At 46.7% G+C, this 22,647-nt stretch overlaps 1 protein-coding gene across 21 annotated transcripts in view; it reads left to right on the top strand.

The window, feature by feature from the left end:
- Positions 1-22,377, top strand: part of Cep57l1 (centrosomal protein 57-like 1) — a 56,523-nt gene extending 34,146 nt beyond the window's left edge. For 6 of the 21 annotated variants that reach the window (XM_087597237.1, XM_087597233.1, XM_087597236.1 and 3 more), the window contains 9 exons: positions 1,051-1,230; positions 2,758-2,879; positions 12,376-12,492; positions 13,638-13,715; positions 14,261-14,347; positions 17,205-17,282; positions 17,827-17,951; positions 19,141-19,285; positions 21,283-22,377. In XM_087597237.1, coding sequence (XP_087453363.1) covers positions 1,051-1,230; positions 2,758-2,879; positions 12,376-12,492; positions 13,638-13,715; positions 14,261-14,347; positions 17,205-17,282; positions 17,827-17,951; positions 19,141-19,285; positions 21,283-21,495 — 1,145 coding nt within the window. In that variant the 3' untranslated portion in view covers positions 21,496-22,377. The remainder of the gene's footprint in view (positions 1-1,050; positions 1,231-2,757; positions 2,880-12,375; positions 12,493-13,637; positions 13,716-14,260; positions 14,348-17,204; positions 17,283-17,826; positions 17,952-19,140; positions 19,286-21,282) is intronic. The other 15 variants (XM_087597241.1, XM_087597245.1, XM_087597235.1 and 12 more) reach the window with 6 other exon arrangements.
- Positions 22,378-22,647: the final 270 nt, after the last annotated feature.

Below are 22,647 nucleotides of genomic sequence, written 5' to 3'. Positions count from 1 at the left end.
ATGGTTACTGTCTTAGGATTTCTGTTGCTGTGATAAACACCATGACCAAATTCTGCGGTGAGGAAAGGGTTCATTTCCACTCATCACTGAGGGAGGCCAGGGCAGGAGGCAGGCGAGCTGTTTGCTTCCTTACTCCTCACGCTTGCTCAGCCTGCCTTCCTGTCGCACCCAGGATGACCAGCTCAGAGGCAGCTGCCAGCAGAGAGCCAGGCCATCCCCATCAATACATAAATGCACCACGGGCCAGCCTGGTAGAGGGCTGTTTCTCATTTCAGATTCCCTCTTCAGACGACTCTGACTTGTGTCGTGTTGATGGAAACCCACCAACACCATGACATCAGTGAATCTCTGTTGAGTTAACCAACCATAAGAGAGTGATCCAGAGCAGTGAGCCAGCCCTGCGCCAGGCAGAGAGCAGACATATCCCCAGCACACGTGGGCTGACTGCATACATGCCACTGACTGAATTACTTACATGCCCTTCAGATCTAGTTTTACCATTTGAATCACAACTGAATAGAAAACGTAAATCATGTTTGAAAATCCACTAACTCTAAATTCATCTGCACCATGAAGGCAGCATGCAGCTAAGTGAAAATGCCAGTAGCAGACCTGTGCCCCTTGTAGGCTTTCAGCCCAGGCGCACTAGCCCAGCACCTCAGTTACCATATTAATTAGTCTGAGGACGTTCATCTGGAAATAATAACCATTCTGTTAAGTTACTTATGGCAGTTTCAGAAATCACTTACTCCAGTAGTAGATTATTGTTTTTCTAAGATACACCGTAGGAAATGTATCCCTTTGTACTATCATTTTTATTTTATTATGTATTTATATGTAAATATGTTTATATTTAATTTATTGTGTATAACATTTACATGTGCATATATTTATGTAAATATGTGTATAGTTATATAATTATACAATATAACGCATTTTCTGGTTACTAGCAAACGTACACTGCTCCTTTTTTATTGTTACCCAAGTTACTACGGTTGCTCAGTTTTCCAAGAGTTTCACTTAAGCATCAAGCGCCCTTCTTTTCGCCAGCCCTTGTTTCAGCATTGAAAACGCTGCAGGAAAAGATCCGGCGTCTGGAGCTGGAGAGGACGCAGGCTGAGGACAATCTGAACCTTCTGTCCAGAGAGGCAGCGCAGTACAAGAAGGCCCTGGAGGAGGAGACCAACGAGCGCAACCTGGCGCACGAGGAGCTGACTAGACAGAAGAAAGGTGAAAGGAGCAGTTCTCAGGCATGCGGGGTCCCAGAGCTTACGGTCTGAGGCAGGGAGCCCAGCGGAGCTGGTCAGCTGTCTCTCTCTCTCCTGTCAGAGCCCATGATTTTGATATTTGTGGGAAACTAACAAACTTCAACTTAACTTGCATCGTCTCTGTCGTCCTAGCTTGCAAATACATTTAGGGGCGGGGTTTCTCTCACATGTACCCCAGGCTGGCCTTGAACTTGCTGTAGCCAAGGATGACCTTTGCACTTCAGACCCTAACAGTAAAGCAATGGTGGTTAAACAACAAATGAATGGAGAATAATTGTATTCAACATGAGGAACCCAGAATTAATCAGGAACTGAGACAGCTGAACAAAAGTCAAACTGATTAAGATAAAAGGATTAACAATCGGTTACTTACCCTGTGGAATCAACTGGGCTGTCTATGCTTAGGAGGAGAGGAGAGAGCCAGGCCTTTCAGCCAGTGCTTGGGAGGCAGAGGCGGGCAGATGTCTGAGTTCCTTGGCTACATAGCAAGTTCCAGGCTGTCCAAGGACTCTGCTCCTCCCCGCCCCCCCCACACACACACACAGATGTACACACTTCTGGGGTAAAGTCACTTGCTATTAAGCCTGATGATCTGAGTTTGATTCCTGAGATCTAAATGGTAGAAAGAGAAAATGGACTCCCAATAGGTTGTTCCTCCCCCCCTCCTCTTTTGGAAGTATGCCTTCTGCCTTTTTAAGGGAAGATATTGTCAGTTGAGCCATATATAATTAATAAGATATTTAAAATCATGAGTCAGAGTGCTGGCTGCACAAGACGAGGACCTGCATTATCCCCAGCTGGAAAATCTCAGTGTGGCTGTGAGCACCTAGAGCTCCAGCTTCGGGGCTTGAGGAGAAAGGTAGGCACCTGCTGTCTTTGCTTAGCTGCTTGCTGGCCAGCTGATTCGATGATCTTCCAGTTGTGTAAGAGACTTGACTAAGGGAATAAGGCCCAGTGCGATAGAGGAAGATTCTTCACATCTTCCTCCAGCCTGTGTGTGTGCACACGGGTCACACACACACACACACACAGGTGCACACACACACACACAGGTGCACACACACACAGGTGCACACACACACAGGTGCACACAGGTGCACACACACAGGTGCACACACACACAGGTGCACACACACAGGTGCACACACACAGGTGCACACACACAGGTGCACACACACAGGTGCACACAGGTGCACACACACACATAGGTGCACACGGTGCACACACAGGTGCGCACACACACAGGTGCACACACAAACACACAAAGGTACACACACATACACATACAGGTACACACACAGGTGTGCACACACACAGATGCACACACACACACACAGGTGCATACACACATACACACAGGCGACACACATTTGTACCACATGTATAACAACACATACCGTGTACACACTGTCACTTAGCTTTGGGTTGAGTTTACATAATGACTCTCTGGTCTATGTAATAACCATCATATTATTTTGTCTTTGCATAGATATAAGCATACAGTTAAGCTCAGCCCAGTCTCGTTGTATTCTTCTAGAGAAGCAATTAGAATATACCAAGAGAATGGTTCTCAATGTAGAACGAGAAAAGAATATGATCCTAGAACAACAGGTAAGCATATTTTTCTCTGAGGAATGCTAATATGATTTAATATGCTTTTTGAAGAATATAATATGGGAAAACTTTTATAACCATAGTAGGTTATACATGTATGTCTAGGAGATTTTCACCTACAGCAATGGTAGACTCTGCTGTTTAGGTCAACATTTTTGCAATGAAATGAGAAAAACGTAACAGATGATCTGCAAGCAGCATAGGAAAGAACTCGGAGGTAGAGGAGGGCAAGGGAGGGAGGAGACAGCAAGTAGGCCTAGTGAGGCAGTGCACAGGCCCCAGGTCAGACTCTGCAGATTTAAAGTCCAAAAGCTCCACCTGATGTGCTCATTCCTTCTGAGGCATTTGTGACTCTGTGGGCAGTTGAGACAATTGTTCTGACAAGTACCCTTCTGCTTCAGGAAGTCAGTTTAAGGCCAACATGGAGCAGAAAGCCTAGGAAATGTCAGGCTTTGTGAAGTTGAGTAAGGAAGTAAACAACACAGATGAAACCCTGTTCCAGGTAGGAGCAACCAAGAAAACCTTAGACACTAAACCTAAAACCAATTACAGTGCTTCTGGATTCCCAGTGTTCTTAGGGACCTCAGATTATTCACAACCCTTTCGCCAACACACTGAGTGAGAAACGTTCAATCCAAACCAACCAGGCAGAAACTAGAACTCCTGAATGAGGTCAGCATTCACAGGACATAGACATGCCCACAAGTCAGTGTGAGTAAGGTGTGGCTCTGACGGAAGTCAGTTTGACACCTCTGGCACGGGGTAGTCAAGAGCAGGTGGGGTGGGGCTAGAACCGGAAGACCTCTGAGCTAAGAAGCTCGAGCTGCTCGGACAACATAATTAGACTATCTCAAAAAGGAAGGCCGAGGCTGAGGAAGAAGATGAAATTTTCTGTCGCATATTAGAAACTATAATGTGGTCAAACCAATTTGGGAAAGAATAAAATACCTAAAAATGAAGTTTAGAACTAGTAGTTCTACTAGATGGTCAGCAGACAGAATTCAAGAAATGGACACATGTCACCCAGACCAAAAAAGGGATAAAATTACAGTAAATTCAGAAAATGGGGAAAGGCAACACGTCAGAGTTAGAGCACTCCTTACTGATGTGTAACAGAGCTTAAAAGTGGAGAGGAAACGATGCAGGTCTAATACTTACAGAGATTGTAGCTGAGTACTTTCCAAAAGTGACAGTCAGGAGATCCCTTACAAAGTGAAAAGGTTGCCAGATGTGCTGGCATAGGTCTTTAATCCAGGTGCTCTGGAGGCAGAGACAGGAATCTATGAGATCCAGGCTAGCTTGGTCTACAGTTCCAAAACTACATAGAGCATGTTTCAGATAGATAGATAGATAGATAGATAGATAGATAGATAGATAGATAGATAGATAGATAGATAGATAGATAGATGCTTAGTGCCTATTTCTGTTTAAGCATTTCCATTGGTGGCTGCTTTGGGCCTGTGGTATCCTGTGAGAGACATACAGAACATGAAAACAGTCACCATGCCATCAGCAAGCAGGAGCAGTGAGGTGGAGGCAAGGGGCATGATCTTATGACAGTGTCCCCTCTGGGCCCACCTAAGTACCATGGATGGAACTGTTGTCAGAGTTTCCTTCTCAGCACATTCCCAACTAACAAAGGAAGGCTGACTTCGTGTTGATTTTATGGCCTGAGTGCTGGGTGTCTCTGTTCTTAACCGTGCTGGCGTAGGGGACATAAAGGACTTGGTTTGAGATCCATCTCTCCATGCTTACTGGCTTTAGGCTTTGGCTGAGAGGTTTGATGTTATTCCGATGTTTGCCTTTGTTGCCGGTTTTCCTTGCTGCTTGTACTATCATCCTTCTGTAGCTGTGATCTGCTTTGGGCGCACCAGTTTGGAGTCCCACGTACCCCTTTTATTTGGAAGTTAGGGAATAATGTCAATGCTACACAAGGGGACACATGAAAAATGAACATGAAACTGGGCAATGTGATTTCTTTTTGAAAAAGGCTCTTACTAGAACCAGAACTGGACTAGCAGGTAGCCCCTTTGACCCACAAATGTGAGTTTTATCCCTGCCATAAGTGGTGATGGCCTCTCATTGCATTGCTGGGTGCCTGACTTTACCATCTGATGGGATTGGCTAACTGGCAGAAATGAGAAGGAAGCTTCAGGAAACATAGGCCCTCTTTGTTGGGCTAACTCCCTTTGCAGGGGAAAATCCTTTCTCCCACTGGATGTCCATTTCTTCCCCATTTTGTCATGACTCCTTGACTGTGTTGTTTTCCATTTCTAGGACAGCATGCCTGACCAAAGCAAGTAAAGCACAGAGGGGTTTATTTGGACTCACGGTTTCACAGTGTGGGAGTCTGTCAGTCACGGCAGGCAAGGTGTGAGGCAGCTGCTTACATTGCACCTTCTTCATCAGGAAGCGGAGAGGCAGGACTAGTGTTCTGTTTCTTTCTCCTTTTATTCGCTAGGACCCCAGCCAAAGGATGGACCTATACTCAGGATAGGCCTTCCCTCCTGGTTTAAAGGTTTCAGGCAACATCCTCATCTAAATGTGTTTCCGTGGTGATGCTAAGTCCAGTCAAGTTGACATGAAGACCCAACCAGCACAGTCCATTCCTTATCGGCTTGATAGCCGTGCACCTCATGCCTCCGGAGTCTCATCTTCATCTCACAATGTAAAACACTTACTCCATCTCTGCGCGCTCCTGCAGATGGCGAACAGTACAAACGCTGTTCCAGAGTCTCTTCCGAGACTCAGGACAAACGCTTCTGAGCTCCTGTAAAGTCCAAAAGAAGTCGCACTGACACAGAGCAAACATCTCCCTCATAAAAGAGGGGAGTGGGGTCATGGCAAGGAAAGAGTGGAGTGGAGTTGGCCCTGGAAGTCAGCAGGGCCAACAGTAAGCCTCGTGCTGCACACGGCTTCACCGTGTGAGCTTCACATTGACTGCTTCGTGCAGTGTCCTCTCAGGGCTTCCTTGCAGGGACTCGGAACCTGTCGCTCACTGTCTGGTTTCAGTGGCCTTAACACCACTTGCACACCTTGATGACCTTTGACTCCTCTCGTTTATGTGAAACCCAGAGCGTGTGGATGACGCTGTGTAGTTCTTCTATCAGCCCGAGCTGTAGTCTGACCTTGTGGAGCACAGTTACAGTGACCCCTGTGTGCGCGCACAGCTGTTTTCAAGCAGTGAACCCTTGTAATGGCTTCCCAGTTCAAACTCCCTGTTTCAAACGAACTTGCATTTTCTCAGGTTGGAACTTTGCACAGCCCAGGTCTGACCCTCAGCACCTTTCCTTGGTGGTGCTAATACTGTGCATCCCACCTTAGCTACAGCATCGAATCCTGACTACACTGCCCATTTTCATGTTTTTCTGGCCAACTTTTTGCTGTCTCTCAGAGCAGTGAGCAATAGCATGCACAATTTGAATATAATGTTCCCTTGAATTTCCTCTACCAACAAATTCATGTTGCTTTTTAAAGGATTTATTTCGTGTGTGTGTGTGTGTGTGTGTGTGTGTGTGTGTGTGTGTGTGTACGCGCACATGCTCACACTCGTGAACATGTATAGGTACCCATAAAGGCCAGGAGAGGGCCGAGGATTTCCCGGAACGTGAGTTACAGAGAGTTATGGACCACCAGTTGTGGGTGCTGGGACTCGAACCCACGTCCTCTGCAGGAATAGCAGTGTTCGTAGCTGCGGAGCCATCTTCTGCCCTGGCCTTTACTTCAGCCTCACGGCCGCTCCCAGGGCACGTGCAGATTCATCAGCAGACTGCAGTGCGAACGGTCTCTAACTCACCTCCTGTCATCAAGTCCTGTTCCCCTTTGGAATTTCATGAACTGGGACACCACGGTCTATTTATCTGTTTCCTCACTTTCTTGCCTGCTGAACCTTCCCAGAATGGCCATTACGCTCTGATTGTAGGATTCCAGGACTTGTCTAAGTCCCAGCTCCAGTCTCTTTCAAATTCCTCTAAAAAGCTAGTTCCAGACACTAAGAACCTGTGTAGTCGCCAGATCACCGCAGAACCCCATCCCAGGACCGACTGCCCACATTAATTACTTTTCTTGCTGTGACAAACACCCACAGTACACCTGGCCTCAAACTATACAGACCGTCATGGTAGGATAGGAAACACTGAATGTAAGTTTTTCCCGTCAAATATGATGAAACGCGTTTAAAACAGGAATCAACCGTTTTTGCCTCTTCCACCTCACAAAACTTTTATATGAATGTTTTAACTACCCCACCATGCACATACCCAGTAAAACGTCTGTTTACATAAGCCCTGTTACATTCTTGGATTAAAGTCACTCTCCCCTTCCTCCTTTATTTCCTGGGTACTGATTTTTCTCTGACTGGACAATTGCAAAGGACTGAGGTTGCACCCCAGCCAGCGGGGAAGACACAGTCGCCTCCTGAGTTAGAATAGAAACCAAGCGCAGTTCCTGTCCCCTGCTTGCTCTTCTGCCAGGTGAGCAGCTCACCGTGAAGACTAATGCTTGCCTTGTCAGACACTTCAGGGGTGGTTTCTTTTCAACCCCAAACTTACGTCTGACAGACACAGGAATGGAGACTGCTAGTCACATTACCAACAGTCAGGAAGCTCTACTTGGATCCTCCTTTCTCTTCAGTTTAGGACCCCCCACCCCCACCCAATGGGATAACAAGAGTCTTCTCTCTAACCTTTTCTGTAAACACCCTCATAGGCACACCATTTCCACAGCAATCCTAAATCCAGTCAAGTTGGCCAGGAGGATTAACTGTTAGCTTTGTCTCCTGTGTTCTGCCTGAGGGCGTCTCAGATCAGTCTGTGCTGCTGTCCCTGCGGCCTTAGGTGTGGCCGTGCTGGCTGGCACCCTTGCTTTACTGAGGTCTGCAGTACTATTCCTACGCTGATAGTCTACTCTGCTGGATCGTGTGTCTGATGCTCTCCTTGGGGTTTTAGCTCTGCTAATTGGGTTTTGCATTTCTAGCATTTCTTCCATTTTCCTCCCCTGAATTCTCTTGTTTCCTACTGTATCATCCACCACTGATGACACCCACGAGCGATGACACCCACGACCGATGAGTGGCCTTTCTTTGCTTTTCTGCTCTGTTCTTTGAAGTCACTGAGCCTTTACCAGCCTTGTAGGTGGTACTTGTTTCTCTGGTTCCCATGTGGTAGAGACCTGCCACAGCCCTCTAAAATGGGGAATGACAGGGGACTTGGGGGAGTCACCATCGGAGGGATTCCCCAGATGGATAGGTAGCTTCAAGAGTCCCTCCCCTGCTCGAGAACCACAGCTGAAGCCCTGTGCTGCCAGGGAAGGAAGCCGTGTGCAGTCCTTGTGCTCCCTGGCCCTGCGCTCCTCACTCCCTGTCCTGCCGCCTCTGTTAACTCGCAGTGCACGTCTAAGCTTTCTCTCTCTGTGTCATCTCTTCTCTGTCGCCTGAGTCTTCCCGGGTCACTCAGTGCAGTTCTGATCCACCTCACACCAACAGGCTTCCTTTCATTCTTTGAACTGTTATATTTTTATAGCGAATGTTATCACATCTTTTCTTTTTGACTGCATCTGACAGAGTTTGGTCATGTTTATTTTCATTTCATTCACTTAAAAATATCTTCAGCTCTTACTAGTAGCTTCTTCGTGTGCCCCCATGCTTGTGTGTTTGGTGCGCAGAGTTCAGTCCTGGGCATGGCACATGCCAGGCAGCTACTTCACTGGGCAGTCGCTCCTGCCATTCACTTCCTGTATTCTTCATTTATTCCTTTCTGGGCAAGTCAAAATTTAGTGTCAGGATGGGTTTGAACCCACGGTCCTCCCCGCTCAGCCTTCCAAGTGACTTGTGTTTCTGCACGAGTCACTGCACCCAGCTCTAGTGATAGCTTTTAATACCATTATCTCGTCTTCCTCTCGACAGGCATTATGATTTGCCAGTCTGCCATGAATCGGTATTAAAGTATTAAGACCTTTTCTACTATGCACCCCCAGTTAGTACTATAGCTTCCTACTGTGTGCCTGTAGTTTGCACTGCAACCTCCTACTATGTGCCTCTAGTTTGCACTACAGCCTCCTACTGTGCACCTCCAATTTGCACTACAGCCTCCTACTGTGTGCCTCCAATTTGCATTACAGCCTCCTACTGTGCGCCTCCAGTTTGCACTACATCTTCCTACTGTGCGCCTCCAGTTTACACTACAGCTTCCTACTGTGTGCCTCCAGTTTGCACTGCAGCTTCCTACTGTGTGCCTCCAGTTTGCACTGCAGCTTCCTACTGTGTGCCTCCAGTTTACACTACAGCTTCCTACTGTGTGCCTCCAGTTTGCACTGTAGCTTCCTACTGTGCGCCTCCAGTTTGCACTGCAGCAGCTTCCTACTGTGCGCCTCCAGTTTGCACTACAGCCTCCTACTGTGCACCTCCAGTTTGCACTGCAGCCTCCTACTGTGCCTCCAGTTTGCACTGCAGCCTCCTACTGTGCGCCTCCAGTTTGCACTACAGCTTCCTACTGTGTGCCTCCAGTTTGCACTGCAGCTTCCTACTGTGTGCCTCCAGTTTGCACTTAGCTTCCTACTGTGCGCCTCCAGTTTGCACTGCAGCTTCCTACTGTGCGCCTCCAGTTTGCACTACAGCCTCCTACTGTGCGCCTCCAGTTTGCACTACAGCCTCCTACTGTGCGCCTCCAGTTTGCACTGCAGCCTCCTACTATGTGCCTCCAGTTTGCACTGCAGCCTTTTATTTTCACACGTTATAAAGCAGCCTATAATCCATTACTGGTTCTTCTACTTTGTCGATTATCCTTACAGGAAACGTAGAGAGAAAGGAAGCGTGTGCTTATTTACATTTGATCATCTCAGTGCTTCTCACTTCCTTGCATAGACTGAAGAAAAAATGATAATGTCCTAGAGTCTCACAGCATTCATGTGCCTGGAGAAAGAACCCTCTGTTTCATACAGAGGGCTGTATGAGTGATAGCTTTGCTAGATACGGAATGCTAGTTTATGGCTTTTATATTTTGTCTGGGTTGTGTGTGTGTGTGTGTGTGTGTGTGTGTGTGTGTGTGTATGTGTCTGTGTGTGTATGGGTGCATGTGTGTGTGCGTGTGTGCATATGTGATATGTGTATGATGTTGGAGCATGTGATGGCACCCATTTAAGAAGTCTGTTTTCGGGGTTGGGGATTTAGCTCAGTGGTAGAGCGCTTGCCTAGGAAGCGCAAGGCCCTGGGGTTCGATCCCCAGCTCCGGAAAAAAAAAAAAAAAAAAAAGAACCAAGAAGTCTGTTTTCGGGTTGGGGATTTAGCTCAGTGGTAGAGCGCTTGCCTAGCAAGCACAAGGCCCTGGGTTCGGTTCCCAGCTCAAAAAAAAAAAAAAAAAAAAAAAAAAGAAGTCTGTTTTCTGCTTTTGTTTTGAGGCCAGGGCTGCCTCATTGCCTCTACAGCTGAAGTGCACGTTCCAGGCGTCTAGCCCAGGAGTTTCCATGCAGTCTCTTGCTTCTGCTTACAGACACACATTGCCCTCCTGCTTCTTTGTGGTTCCAGCATTGAACTCAGGTCACCGGGCTTGACCAGCACTTTACCCTCTGAGCCGTCTCCCTTGCCCTGCGTATTTATTGTTATTTTGTTGTTTGGGAAGAGTTGTTTATCTTTGTTTGTTTTCAGATAGTCTCTGATGTACAGACTAGCCTTGACCTTGCTGTGTTGCCTTAGCTTGGCCTCTAGTTCAGGATGATCCCCCTGCCTCCACTTTGGTGTGCTGTGACACGAGGCCGGACGTTAGGTTCTCAGCACAGTAAAGATGGCGTCTGAGTTGTTCAGCTCCCACGTCTCCCTGGCCGTGCTCTCCCTCGTTCCCCTGTGTGGTATGCGTCTGTTTCTCAGGATGCTGGCAGGATTTCCTCTTTATCGCTGCTTCGGCATTGGTAACTGACGGACTGTGTACCACTCTGTGGGTGGGAACCGGAGCCAGTCGAGTGGTCCTCAGCCTAAGGCCTGTGATTACGATACCCTGTATCTCAGCTATTCACACTACGATTCTGTCTCAGTGAGGGTCTCGCTGTGAACAGACGCCATGACCAAGGCAAGTCTCATAAGGACAACATTTAACTGGGGCTGGCTTACAGGTTCAGAGGTTCAGTCCATTATCATCAAGGCAGGAGCATGGCAGTGTCCAGGCAGGCACGGGGCAGGAGGGGCTGAGTTCTACATCTTCACCCAAAGGAAGCCAGGAAAGACTGAGCATCCTCAGGTAGCCAGGAGGAGGGTCTCCAAGCCCAGTCTGACAGTCATACACCTCCTCCAACAAGGCCACACCTCCTAATAGTGCCATTTTTTTGAGCATATGCATATGCAAACCATCACAGATTCATAAAAGTAGAAAATTACAGTTATGAATGAAGTAGCAACAAAATTTTGTGGTTGGGGGTTTACCAGAATATGAAGAACTGTACTAAAGGGTTACAGCACTTTTAAAAAGGTTGAGAACTGCAATAAATGACCAACTAACGTCTCATGCCATAGCCAACTCCGTTCAGAGCTCAGACGAATTACATAGTGAGGGTAAGAAAGGTCACTGATAAAGTTCTCCTGAGTACAAGCTGCGTATGTAATCCCACAGATAAGCCACACGGGGCAGGAGCCTGTTCCACAGGCGGTGATGGACAGTTTACATCTCATTGAGTAACGGCGGCAGCCGTATTGAGTAGACTCCCTCCATCCGCTGCACCAGGAGAAGCAGGGAAATGATACAAGAACAATTCCAGGGTTTGAAGAAACTGAGCTCACAAGACTCTTGTTTTCTTGGAGTTTTCTCACAAGCACCCCGAATTCTCCTCCCAATGTTCCATTCCTAGTCTGTGTTAATCTCTCCATTTTAAATTACTTTTGGACATTTTTGGTCTTTTTTCTTCCAGCGGGCTTCTGTCTTACTCCCTCTGTTCTCTGAGGCTCCAGGACTGGGCAGAAGTCCCCGCTCTTCTGCTGCTCGCTTTGCATTTTGTCTTAGTGGCCTTCCTATTTAGAGCCATTTTATGTTCAGAGGAGAGCACATACAGGTCTCCCTTGGCCCTCGTCGGTTGTCCTCATGACGTGGTTGGTAATAAACAGTCCTGTAAGACAGTGTGCATGTGTGTGCACGGTGACTTTCTTCATGGTTTATTCCCTGGCTGCTCTTTCCGTTGAGTCAGGGAGCCTGGGAGTGAGCGACGTGGTCACCCGTGAGTCACACACACCTCGTCTCCTTACTGTAAGTGTTGCTGTGATGTTTTGCCTAGTGCCACTGTTGTAGAAAGACACAAAGAGGAATTTATTCTGCCAATGCTAAGTCAGCAACGTGTCCATCATCTCTTACAGTGGCACCTTAAAAGGATTTGAATTTCTACTCATATATGCACACACACGTGTGTATACATGCTTCTAGCAACCGACTTATGTTATATTTTGGTTTCTCAGAAGTTATGTTGTTCGTGATCCACTGGCATCGCTGCCAAGTGTGGAATTGGTTCTTATCTTCACCAGGCCCAGCTTCAGAGGGAAAAAGAACAAGATCAGATGAAGCTACACGCTAAACTGGAGAAGCTGGACGTCTTAGAAAAAGAGTGTTTGAGGCTGACGACGACCCAGCAGACTGCGGAGGTAAGCGTCTGCTTGTCCCTGAAGCTACGGTGCCAGGAGCGAGGCGAAGCTGGCATTGAACGTGACGGAACGGTCACAGATTGGGGCAGTTCCTGTAGAGTGCTCAGTAATCTGGGTAAATCCTGCCCGTGGAGACAGTGTGTTCTGTCACACTCGGCTATCAGAGGATGGGCTTGGCTTCTATGATGATGGAACATTTCCATTCAGCCGGTGTCTGACCTAAAGGATAGTATATGGTCACACCTCTCCCACATGGGGTTCCTCCTCCCCCAAGTCCTTATTGCACAGAATTGTTTCAGAACCCCACCCCCCAAACCCCTCTTTGTAGGCCCTCTTATGCTCCATACACAGAAGTCTCTGCCTTTGACACTTCTGTCATGGTTCCAATTCTGAACCACACCAAGGTAATATGTGCGTGTGTAAGGTATACAGTGAGTGTCTAAGGTATACAGTGCACATGTGTAAGGTATACAGTGCACATGTGTAAGGTATGCAGTGCACATGTGTAAGATATACAGTGCACATGTGTAAGGTATACAGTGCACATGTGTAAGGTATGCAGTGCACATGTGTAAGGTATACAGTGCACATGTGTAAGGTATACAGTGCACATGTGTAAGGTATGCAGTGCACATGTGTAAGGTATACAGTGCACATGTGTAAGGTATACAGTGCACATGTGTAAGGTATGCAGTGCACATGTGTAAGGTATACAGTGCACATGTGTAAGGTATGTAGTGCACATGTGTAAGGTATGCAGTGCACATGTGTAAGGTATACAGTGCACATGTGTAAGTTATGCAGTGCATTTGTAAGGTATACAGTGCACATGTGTAAGGTATACAGTGCATGTGTGTAAGGTATGCAGTGCATTTGTAAGGTATACAGTGCACATGTGTAAGGTATACAGTGCATGTGTAAAGTATACAGTACACATGTGTAAGGTATGCAGTGCACGTGTGTAAGGTATGCAGTGCATTTGTAAGGTATACAGTGCACATGTGTAAGGTATACAGTGCATGTGTAAAGTATACAGTACACATGTGTAAGGTATGCAGTGCACGTGTGTAAGGTATGCAGTGTGCACTGGAAAGGGGATGAGGGACATTTGGCTCTGGCTTTCATCCACGTTCCTTCTCTTGCAGGAGAAGATTAAATATCTAGAGGAAAAACTAAAGGAGGAGGAGCACCAGCGCAGGCTGTTTCAAGATAGAGCGTGTGAGGTCAGTAGCAACTTTTGTCTCTGCCGTGGCCTCATCTATGTGTGCTTCACTCTCATGATCCCAGCCATAGTCTGCACTGTTTTGGTATTCTGGGTTGTTACGACTGTCTCTGTTTTTGCCGTGGTAACAAAATTCTTGCTTAGCCCATGCCTCCATAGACTTCTCTACGTTGCCAACAGACCTTGCCATACCCACCCTCTCAGGTGAGACCGCTGACGCCTCACGTACTTCAGTTCCGGTGTGAGAGTCACCTATGACCAAACCAACATACGGGGTTATTCTTCCTCAACGATGTCCGGGTTTTGAGCTCTATTGTTTAGTTTTGTTTTCTTTCTTTTCTTTGCTTCCACATGGAGGCTCACGGCGCCTCCCAGGCTGGCTGAACTCCTGGGCTCCTGCAGTCCTGCTTTGGCCCCATCCAAGTCACTGCAGCTGAGCAATGCTTTGCCCCCAGGAAGTCCCTTTTCCCCAACAGCTGAGATCTCGCCTTTCGTTCTACATGAAGAAGCTTGCTACAGCTCAGTCTCGTCTCTTTGTTTTTGTAGCTTCAAACTGGACTTGAAATCAGCAAAATCTTAATGTCCACAGTTTCTAGTTCAAAGCTTTGTAACGAAAGGAAGAAACTACCAAAGGTGCGTTATCTCCAGTCATCCCAGACAATCCTTCCTAACCCACTCATGAAAGGTGCGTTATCTCCAGCCATCCCAGATAACCCTTCCTAACCCACTCATGAAAGGTGCGTTATCTCCAGTCATCCCAGATAACCCTTCCTAACCCACTCATGAAAGGTGCGTTATCTCCAGCCATCCCAGATAACCCTTCCTAACCCACTCATGAAAGGTGCATTATCTCCAGCCATCCCAGATAACCCTTCCTAACCCACTCATGAAAGGTGCGTTATCTCCAGCCATCCCAGATAACCCTTCCTAACCCACTCATGAAAGGTGCGTTATCTCCAGCCATCCCAGACAATCCTTCCTAACCCACTCATGCAGCAGTAATGCCGAGAAATGAGGCCGTCCATGCTGATTCTCAATGTGAGGATAGGAAGTCCCACAGGACCTCCATGAAAGAAAAGTAATGTCCAGAGTGCACAAAGCTTGCTCTCCATTTGGATGCCAGCCAGAGAAGAGTCTGTGTTGGGCAGCAGCCCCCTGTGCCAGCGAGCACACCAGGCCTTTATTGAGTTTTAAACTATTAGACTGTGCTGGTGACATTGTTTAAAGGTGTTGTGTGGTGGCACACGCCTTTAATGTCAGCACTAGAGAGGCACAGCCAAGCAGAGCTTGTGAGTTTAAAACCAGTCTGGTCCACATAGAGAAGGCCAAGCCACCCTGGGCTACGTAGTAAAGCTCTGGGTATAAAAAAATCTAAAAATGTAAAATTCCTAAATGTAGCTTTATATAATTTCATGTACAGTATAAACAAATATTTTAAATTTTATTAATATTTGAGACAGGGTTATATTCTAGTAACACAGGTTGGCTTCAGAGTTGCCATGCAGCCTGGGGTGACCTTTAATTCACTTCTTCTGCCGGAGCCTCCTGGGTGGCTGGGATTTTGGCCATGTACGACCACACTTGGCTATTTATTTTTTTCTACATTTAGTGTGCGTGAGTGTGTGTGTGTGTGTGTGTGTGTGTGTGTGTGTAAGTGTGCATGTGTGTGAGTGAGTGCATATGTGTGAGTGCACATGTGCTCGTGTGTGTGTACATGTATGTATGTGTAAAAGCAGTGATTCCAGTGCCAATTCATGCGAGATGAACGTATTGATAACGTACTGGAGCTGGGGTCAGAGTTCCGAGTTCCCGTAGGCCTCCATGTCCCAGTTGAATATCCAGTCGTATAGTGTAGTTCTCAGACCAGTGCCTCTCAGGGTTAGAGACAGATAAGCAGAGTATCGTGGTGTGTGTTCACAGTCTGGGGGCTCGGTCTTACCGCACCACGGCACCATGTAGACAGAGGGCATTTGGAGAGTACTGGGAGCCCCCACACTGCAGTCATTGGGAACCCTGGGACACACTGGGGAGAGAGGAAATGTATTGCCATCCCAGCTGGGGACACAGACGCACACCTGCAACCTTAGCACGTAGCAGGCTGAGGCAGGAAGAGCTGGGGCAGGCCTCCTGGGTTAATAGACACTGCCTCAAAACTAAAAGTAAGAAAGCTAACTTTGAAAGCCAGGTGTAGGGGTTGGGGATTTAGCTCATTGGTAGAGACCCTCAGTTCGGTCCCCAGCTCTGGGGAAAACAAAACAAAAAAAAAGCCAGGTGTAGGGATGTACAACCACAATTCCTATACTTAGAACGTCAGGACAAGAGGCTCCTGTGTTTAAGACCAGCCTGAACTGTGTGGGAGTTCCTGGCCAGCCTGGGAAACAGTGAGACTCCTATTAGACGGGGGTGGGGGCATGGTGAATTTGAACTTTCCTACTCTGTAAGTAGTTGGTACCCATTGACGGCTTCTAGGAACAGAAGAGACATAGAGGCGCATTTCTAACGGCAACTGGGAGATGTAGGAGTTACATAGATTTATCACATGTGCTGACTCATGTGCCCGTCACAGCCATCAAGAACAGAACTCCACCCACTCTAAGGCTCCTCCACACAGTTCCTTCAGAGGCTCACACCCCGGGCCCCCACAACTGTCAGCCTGCTCACCTTCTCTGTGACTCAGGGACACTGTGTAACCAGGCACCATGGCCTCTGTGTGCAAGCCGAGTCCAGAGGAGGCTGAGGCCGTGGGAATCACCAGGAGGCTGTGTCCCAAAGAGGAAAAAGTCTACAGAGTTTACAGTTTGGCTTTGGGGCTGCCTTTCCCCTGGAGTTCTCTCTGCGTTGTGTATCTTCGTTTCTCCACCTACACACAGCCCGTGTTTAGGGTCCACCGCAGCCTAACCAGTCGTCTGTCAGGATAGTTGGGTTGGTGCCACTTTCCACTTATTACAAATAAAGCTGTGTGTGCACACGTTGGTGTTTCTGTGTGTGTGTGCGTGTGTTTACGTGTGTGTGTGTGCACATGTTGGTGTTTCTGTGTGTGTGTTTACATGTGTGTGCGTGTGTGTGCACATGTTGGTGTTGGTGTTTGTGTGTGTGTGTGTGTGTGTGTGTGTGTGTGTGTGTGTGTGCACGTGTACATCTGTACATTCGTCAATTGTTAGGTCGTATGATAAATACATGTTTCACTTTATAAGAAATTGCCAACACTTGATGTCATCACTTTTTTAAAGAAATTTTCCATTATAATAGGCATGTGAAAATTTTGTTTTTATTATTAACTCTTCTATAGTTTATACTCATTTGAGTTTCCCTAATACGATTCTTGACCAGAGACTCTCTTGATGTGTTTGCCGTTCTCTTCTTAGTCGGATGTGTGTTTAATCATGTCTGCTCTCTTACGTTCAGACTGCGCTTGCACTTGCTGTTCGGTTTTGAGCATAAATAGACTTTAAAATTGCACTCTGCCTCCTTTTTCCTTGCCAACCTTTAGAAAACTAACTGTTTGAAAAGAGAGCCGCCTCAGCATACGGACTGCAGGTTTAGAGGACCGGCTTCTGAGAGAGAGAGGGTAAGGATAAAATGAAGGGCGTGGTTGAAAAGCTGTTTGCAGAGGCTGTTTGTTCCCGTCTTGGTTGGGTTTCTACCATGTGACGGTCACCATGACAAAAGCATTGTGAGGAGGAAAGGCTTGTTTCACTTGATAGTCCTCCATGACAGGAAGTTGGGGCAGGAACCTGGAGGCAGGAACTGAAGCAGAGACCGTGGAGGAACAATTTGTGCTGGCTTGCTCTCCATGGCTTGCTCAGTTCACCAACCTTCCCCCTGTGAGCTGGGTCCTCCCACATCAGTCATTAATCAAGAAAATGCCGCCCATACAAGCCTATAGGCCACTGGGATGGGGGCATTTTCTCAGTTGGGATTCCTTCTTCCTAGCCTGAGCTTGTGTCAAGTTGACAAATCTAACCAGCACTCACACTATCGAGCTGTTCCTTCTCCAGTCCAGGCTGGTCTGTTTACCCGTGCTTGTAAAACCGTGTGCAGCGGGCGTATCCCTGTGGGCTAGACAACCTTCAGAAACCTGTTCTAGTCACTGAAGCCCAGCACCTTCTCAGCCTCCTTTCAGAATGACTTCTTCGGCTAGAGCTGAGCCTCATAGCTCAGGGGAGCCATTTTCCATTTGCGACAATTTGTCTGAACTCTTGAGGACAATGCAGGATGAGCTGGACCAGATGAATATGTAAGTGTTCATTCTTTATTAAAATAACCACGCATTTGGATGCCTTTCTCTACTCTGAAGGACACTGTCACCCATCAATCCCTGTCATTAAGATTTATTTTTATTAGTTCGATAGCTGTGTGTGTGTGGAGATGTAGTCACGGTGCAGGTGTCACAGGCACAGCACAGCATCTGGGCTCCCTGCAACTGCGGTGACAGATTTGTCGGTGACTCTGGTCCTCTGCACCAGCCGGGCGCCTCCTCAGCTCTTCTGCGGTCTTTGTAGCTCCCACCTGCAAATCTGTTTGGCTACTTAGACTTAGTTTGTTTTGATCCGTAAACTTATTGTTACTATTTCTCCTGGTATCTACTACAGTGTTTAACTTTTTAACTACATCTAAGAACTAATTTCCATAGTCCAGAGATCTAGACTGATACAGATATTATGAATCAAATGGATGTATCGACTCCGATGACTTTAGATTAGAACGGAGATGAGCTTTAAAAGGAAAATACAGTTTTTATGTAAAATGTGTTACAGGAGTGATTTCACTAGGCAAGTTGGAATACCATTTTAGATCCAGCCTGGGCTGTGTTACAGACTTCTCAGTAAGGACTCTGCATAGCAGTCATTGTACTGAGGCCCATGCCTAACCACGAGTCAACAAATGTAGCAGAGCTGTGTGCCGTAGCTGACAGGCGCGCATCACTCTTCTCTCCACAGTGTTTCCAGCCCCAGACTGAAGGGAGCCATGCACTGCCCTAGCCAAGCCCTGGAGAGCTGTTCACTCCAGCTGAGCGCACCAGCCGTTTACATTGTCTTAGGTTTTTGAGTAGCTAGAGGCTAAGTTAGTTCTAAATGTGTCACATCTCAAATGATCAGAGCTTGGCCATGTTTATCATATCATGATTTACTTATGTATCCTAATGCTAGAACTATTTTTGAAGATTAATATTTTGCTCTTAACTAAAACTATGGTTGAATAAGACGATTCGTTGTGACAGATAATCTATAACAGTATTTAGTGTTGGTTCTGTTTTTAATCATGCAGAGCATAATCTGTCTCCTGCCTGATAACTGCCACTTCTGTGGTTTTGTTTATTGTCTTATTCTTTATTTATATTACTAAGAGTTGAGCACGGACCTGATATGCACAGATGTCCCCTCTGAGCGAGTTGCCCCCAGCCTTATGCTTGCTTTTCTCTGTAGGGAGCACAGGGAGCTCCTGAGGCAAATAGCGCAGACCGGGAGCCATTCCGACTCTGAGGAGCTGGAGCAGGAGCTGGAGCACTTAGCCAGGAAGATGGAAAGCAAAGAAGACCAAATCTCCAAGCTCCAGAAGCATCAGGACAGGGTAAGAGCGCTCTGTGTTAGCAACAAGCCAGCATTTCTCCTCCGGAAGCTACCCGTCCTCAGAAGACAAAATCAGTCACCACACAGATGCAGTATCACGTCTGCATGGCCTTCCTCGTGGGAGTGTGGAGGCACGGTGAACAAACGATCAGTCACAGGAGCCACCACACATGTAATGGCAAGCCCTTCCGTAGAGTGCTTCAGGAGAAGAGATGGCAGAAGAGTTTGTGTGGAATCAGGCCATGGGGGACTAAAGAGCAGGCGATTGCTTTAGCGCCCGCCCAGTTACCTTTCCAGCATTCTTTGCTCTTGTCCTCTACCCCATCTTGGTTCTAATGATGCCCTTTGTGCCCACAGAGGCAGTACCATACAGAAACCTGGACCACAGTCCCGAAACCATTCCCTCCCCCACTGAAAAAGCCAGGCTGTGTTGTATTCCCTGGGAACCTGGGCCTAGCACCTATTCTTAGTAGAATTCAGGTTGGAGGAGGACTCATACGTGTCTTTTAGTACCTAAGAACAGCATGACCTCTGACATGTCAACAGAAGAATCCTGAGCATAATAGTTCACTCCAAGACAATGACTCCATCCATAGTTGCTGAAGCAGACCCGGGTCTTTGTAGGAAACCTCGCGTCATGACATGACATGCACTTCCTATGACTCTGCCTAGGGACTTCAGCATTATGTAAGCTGCAGGAGTATCAGCCCTTCCCCATGCGTGCTTCTGTAGGACAGTGATCTGTCAAAACTGAGTGTCACTGTGTTTACTATGCTATGGTCAAAATGGAAAAATATATTTTCATTTTACTGGCTCTTAAAGCTATAGCAAGTAAAAAAAAAAAATATGATTGTGTTGTGGTAAAGATTGAACAAGTTTTGCCCTTGGAACCGCATAGAAGAAATTGAAATAGAAGAATAGTCACAATTTTAGAGTTACTCAACACTGCATTTTATAATTTGAAAGTTATTTACTTAATAACTGCCACAGAGGCTGGGTGATGGTGGGACACCTTTAATCTGAGCACTCAGGAGGCAGAGGCAGGAGGAGCTGTGAGATCAAGGCCAGCCTGGTCTACAGAGCAAGTTCCAGGACAGCCAGGGCTGCACAGAGAAACCGTCTCGAAAAACAAACAACAAAAATCAGTACCTCAAACCTTTAGCAAAGTCAGTGCTTGAGCCTTTTCCTGTGATAAACCGCTTACTCTTCAGTTAGAAGTGCCTCCCAGGCAAATAGATGCTTGTGCTTAGCAGCGATTCTCTCCTCTGATATTAATATCCCTAAATAAATCCTCCTTTTCCTGCTGCTTCAGTCTCCACCAGTAACTTTTGTTCAACCTCTACCTCACACCGTCCTCTCTCTGTGACCTCTGAAATGCGCGTATTCTTGTCTTCAGAGTTGTCCTGGCCAGTGTGTGTGTGTGTGTGTGTGTGTGTGTGTGTGTCTGTGTCTGTGTCTGTGTCTGTGTGTCTGTGTGTTTGTGTGTCTGTGTGTATGTGTCTGTCTGTCTGTGTGTGTGTGTGTCTGTCTGTGTGTGTGTGTCTGTGTGTGTGTCTGTGTGTGTCTGTCTGTCTGTCTGTCTCTGTGTGTGTGTATGTGTGTGTCTGTCTGTGTGTGTGTGTGTGTGTCTGTGTGTGTGTCTGTGTGTGTCTGTCTGTCTGTCTGTCTCTGTGTGTGTGTGTATGTGTGTGTATGTATGTGTGTGTGTGTCTGTGTGTGTGTGTCTGTGTGTGTGTGTGTCTGTGTGTGTGTGTGTGTCTGTGTGTGTGTGTGTGTCTGTGTGTGTGTGTGTGTCTGTGTGTGTGTGTGTGTGCTTCCTCTCTAACTGAAGGAGTAGTTGCAGGAGGAGGCAAGGCTTCCTGACTAGCAGTGTCATGAGTGACTTGCCGAACTGAACCTTTGAATGAATTGTAATCGTTACGCCACCAGTCTAGTCCTGTTTTAGGGTATCCGTCCATTAATTTGTATCCTAAAATATTAAATTTCCTTTCTCTACAGGTCCGTAAACTGCAGGAAAAAGTTGAGAACTCAAGGATAAATGAATCCTCAGGTATCCATGGCAACCCTAAAAGATCAAAGAACTTGAAAACTAGCCCCAGGAAATGTCTGAGTGAAACTAGCGCTTTTCAGAAAGACAGAAGTTTTCAACCGGTGAAGGTTCACAGTCTGCCTCCGAGGCTGAGGCGGGACGACGTCAAGTGGGAGCAGTGACCCTGCAAACTGTCACTTAAATGAACCTCGCCAGTGAGACCTGATGCAGTCTCTGTGGTTTTTATTTCATAGGCTCCTGGGAACCCTTGAATTATGTTTCCGGCTGCTATAAAGTGTGTGAAGTTGTACATTTTCAGAATGATGGCTAATGACCTACCAAGGTTTCCGGAATATAAATGACTGCTTTTCGTTGTTACTAACCAAAGGCCCTGACCTCAACAACCTCTTAGAAGCATTCATTTTGCAGTTCCCGTAAGGTAAACCCAAGAAGCTGCACTGACTGGATACTCATTAAAATCAAGTTAATCTGACCCATGAGTACCACTCCACAGTTCGATTTACATAGGCTGTCACCTGTAGATCCACACGACATGAACAGAATCCCAAAAGCTTAACTTCCATAGAACCGCCATCTTACCTTGTTTGAAATCTCAGCAGTGGTCTTGTTTGGAAAGGGAAAACACAGTAATTCTGCAGTTTTGTGAGAATGACCTTAACTAAGCTTTGATATGACAGCCATAGAATGAAATGCAGAGCTGATTAATTTTTGTACTAATTCATCCTCCGCTACTCCCACTCTCCATTGTAAACCTGCTTACCCATGAAACTCCAGCAGTAGGTTTTTTATAACCTTTCCTGGTTTTTCCATTCATGTTATATGTGATTTATATCCATATTTGACACTGTAGATAGATGCCTGGGACCCAAGAAGGGAATGGCGTTCTGTAAGAAGAAGTCAGGCCCTTGACTGACTTTATCCACAGGAGAAGATGAATTAGGTAAATGTGGTGTTTCCTTCTATACTTTAAAATCAGTGATGTCATAATGGATTTCTTTGTATACACGTTACATAATAAATTTATACTTTTTGCCTTCCTAAAAGCCTGTGGAAATCTTCTGGGACAACTAAAAAGTTTGATGCCATCAACTGAAATAGAAACTTGACAGAAATCTGTAAGAAAGGGAAAAGCTTGAAATTAGGGTAGAGGTGCACGAAATGGGCCAATTCCAAGGGGTCAGTTGGGGTCTCGTTCACCCGAGTTCACAGCGGGGCGGGAAGCACTCGGGCTAAGTGTGTAAACAGATCGGGATCCCAGAGAGCAGCTCCAAAAATAAACCAAACCGAAGGCCATTGTTTTCCTTTCCTGAGAG

The sequence above is a fragment of the Rattus norvegicus genome, chromosome 20 (assembly GCF_021556685.1).
Source record: "Rattus norvegicus strain SHRSP/BbbUtx chromosome 20, alternate assembly SHRSP_T2T, whole genome shotgun sequence".
NCBI classification, from domain to species: Eukaryota; Metazoa; Chordata; class Mammalia; order Rodentia; family Muridae; genus Rattus; species Rattus norvegicus.
The sequence above is the reverse complement of the archived record's forward strand: the minus strand, read 5'-3'. Positions and strand labels throughout refer to the sequence as shown.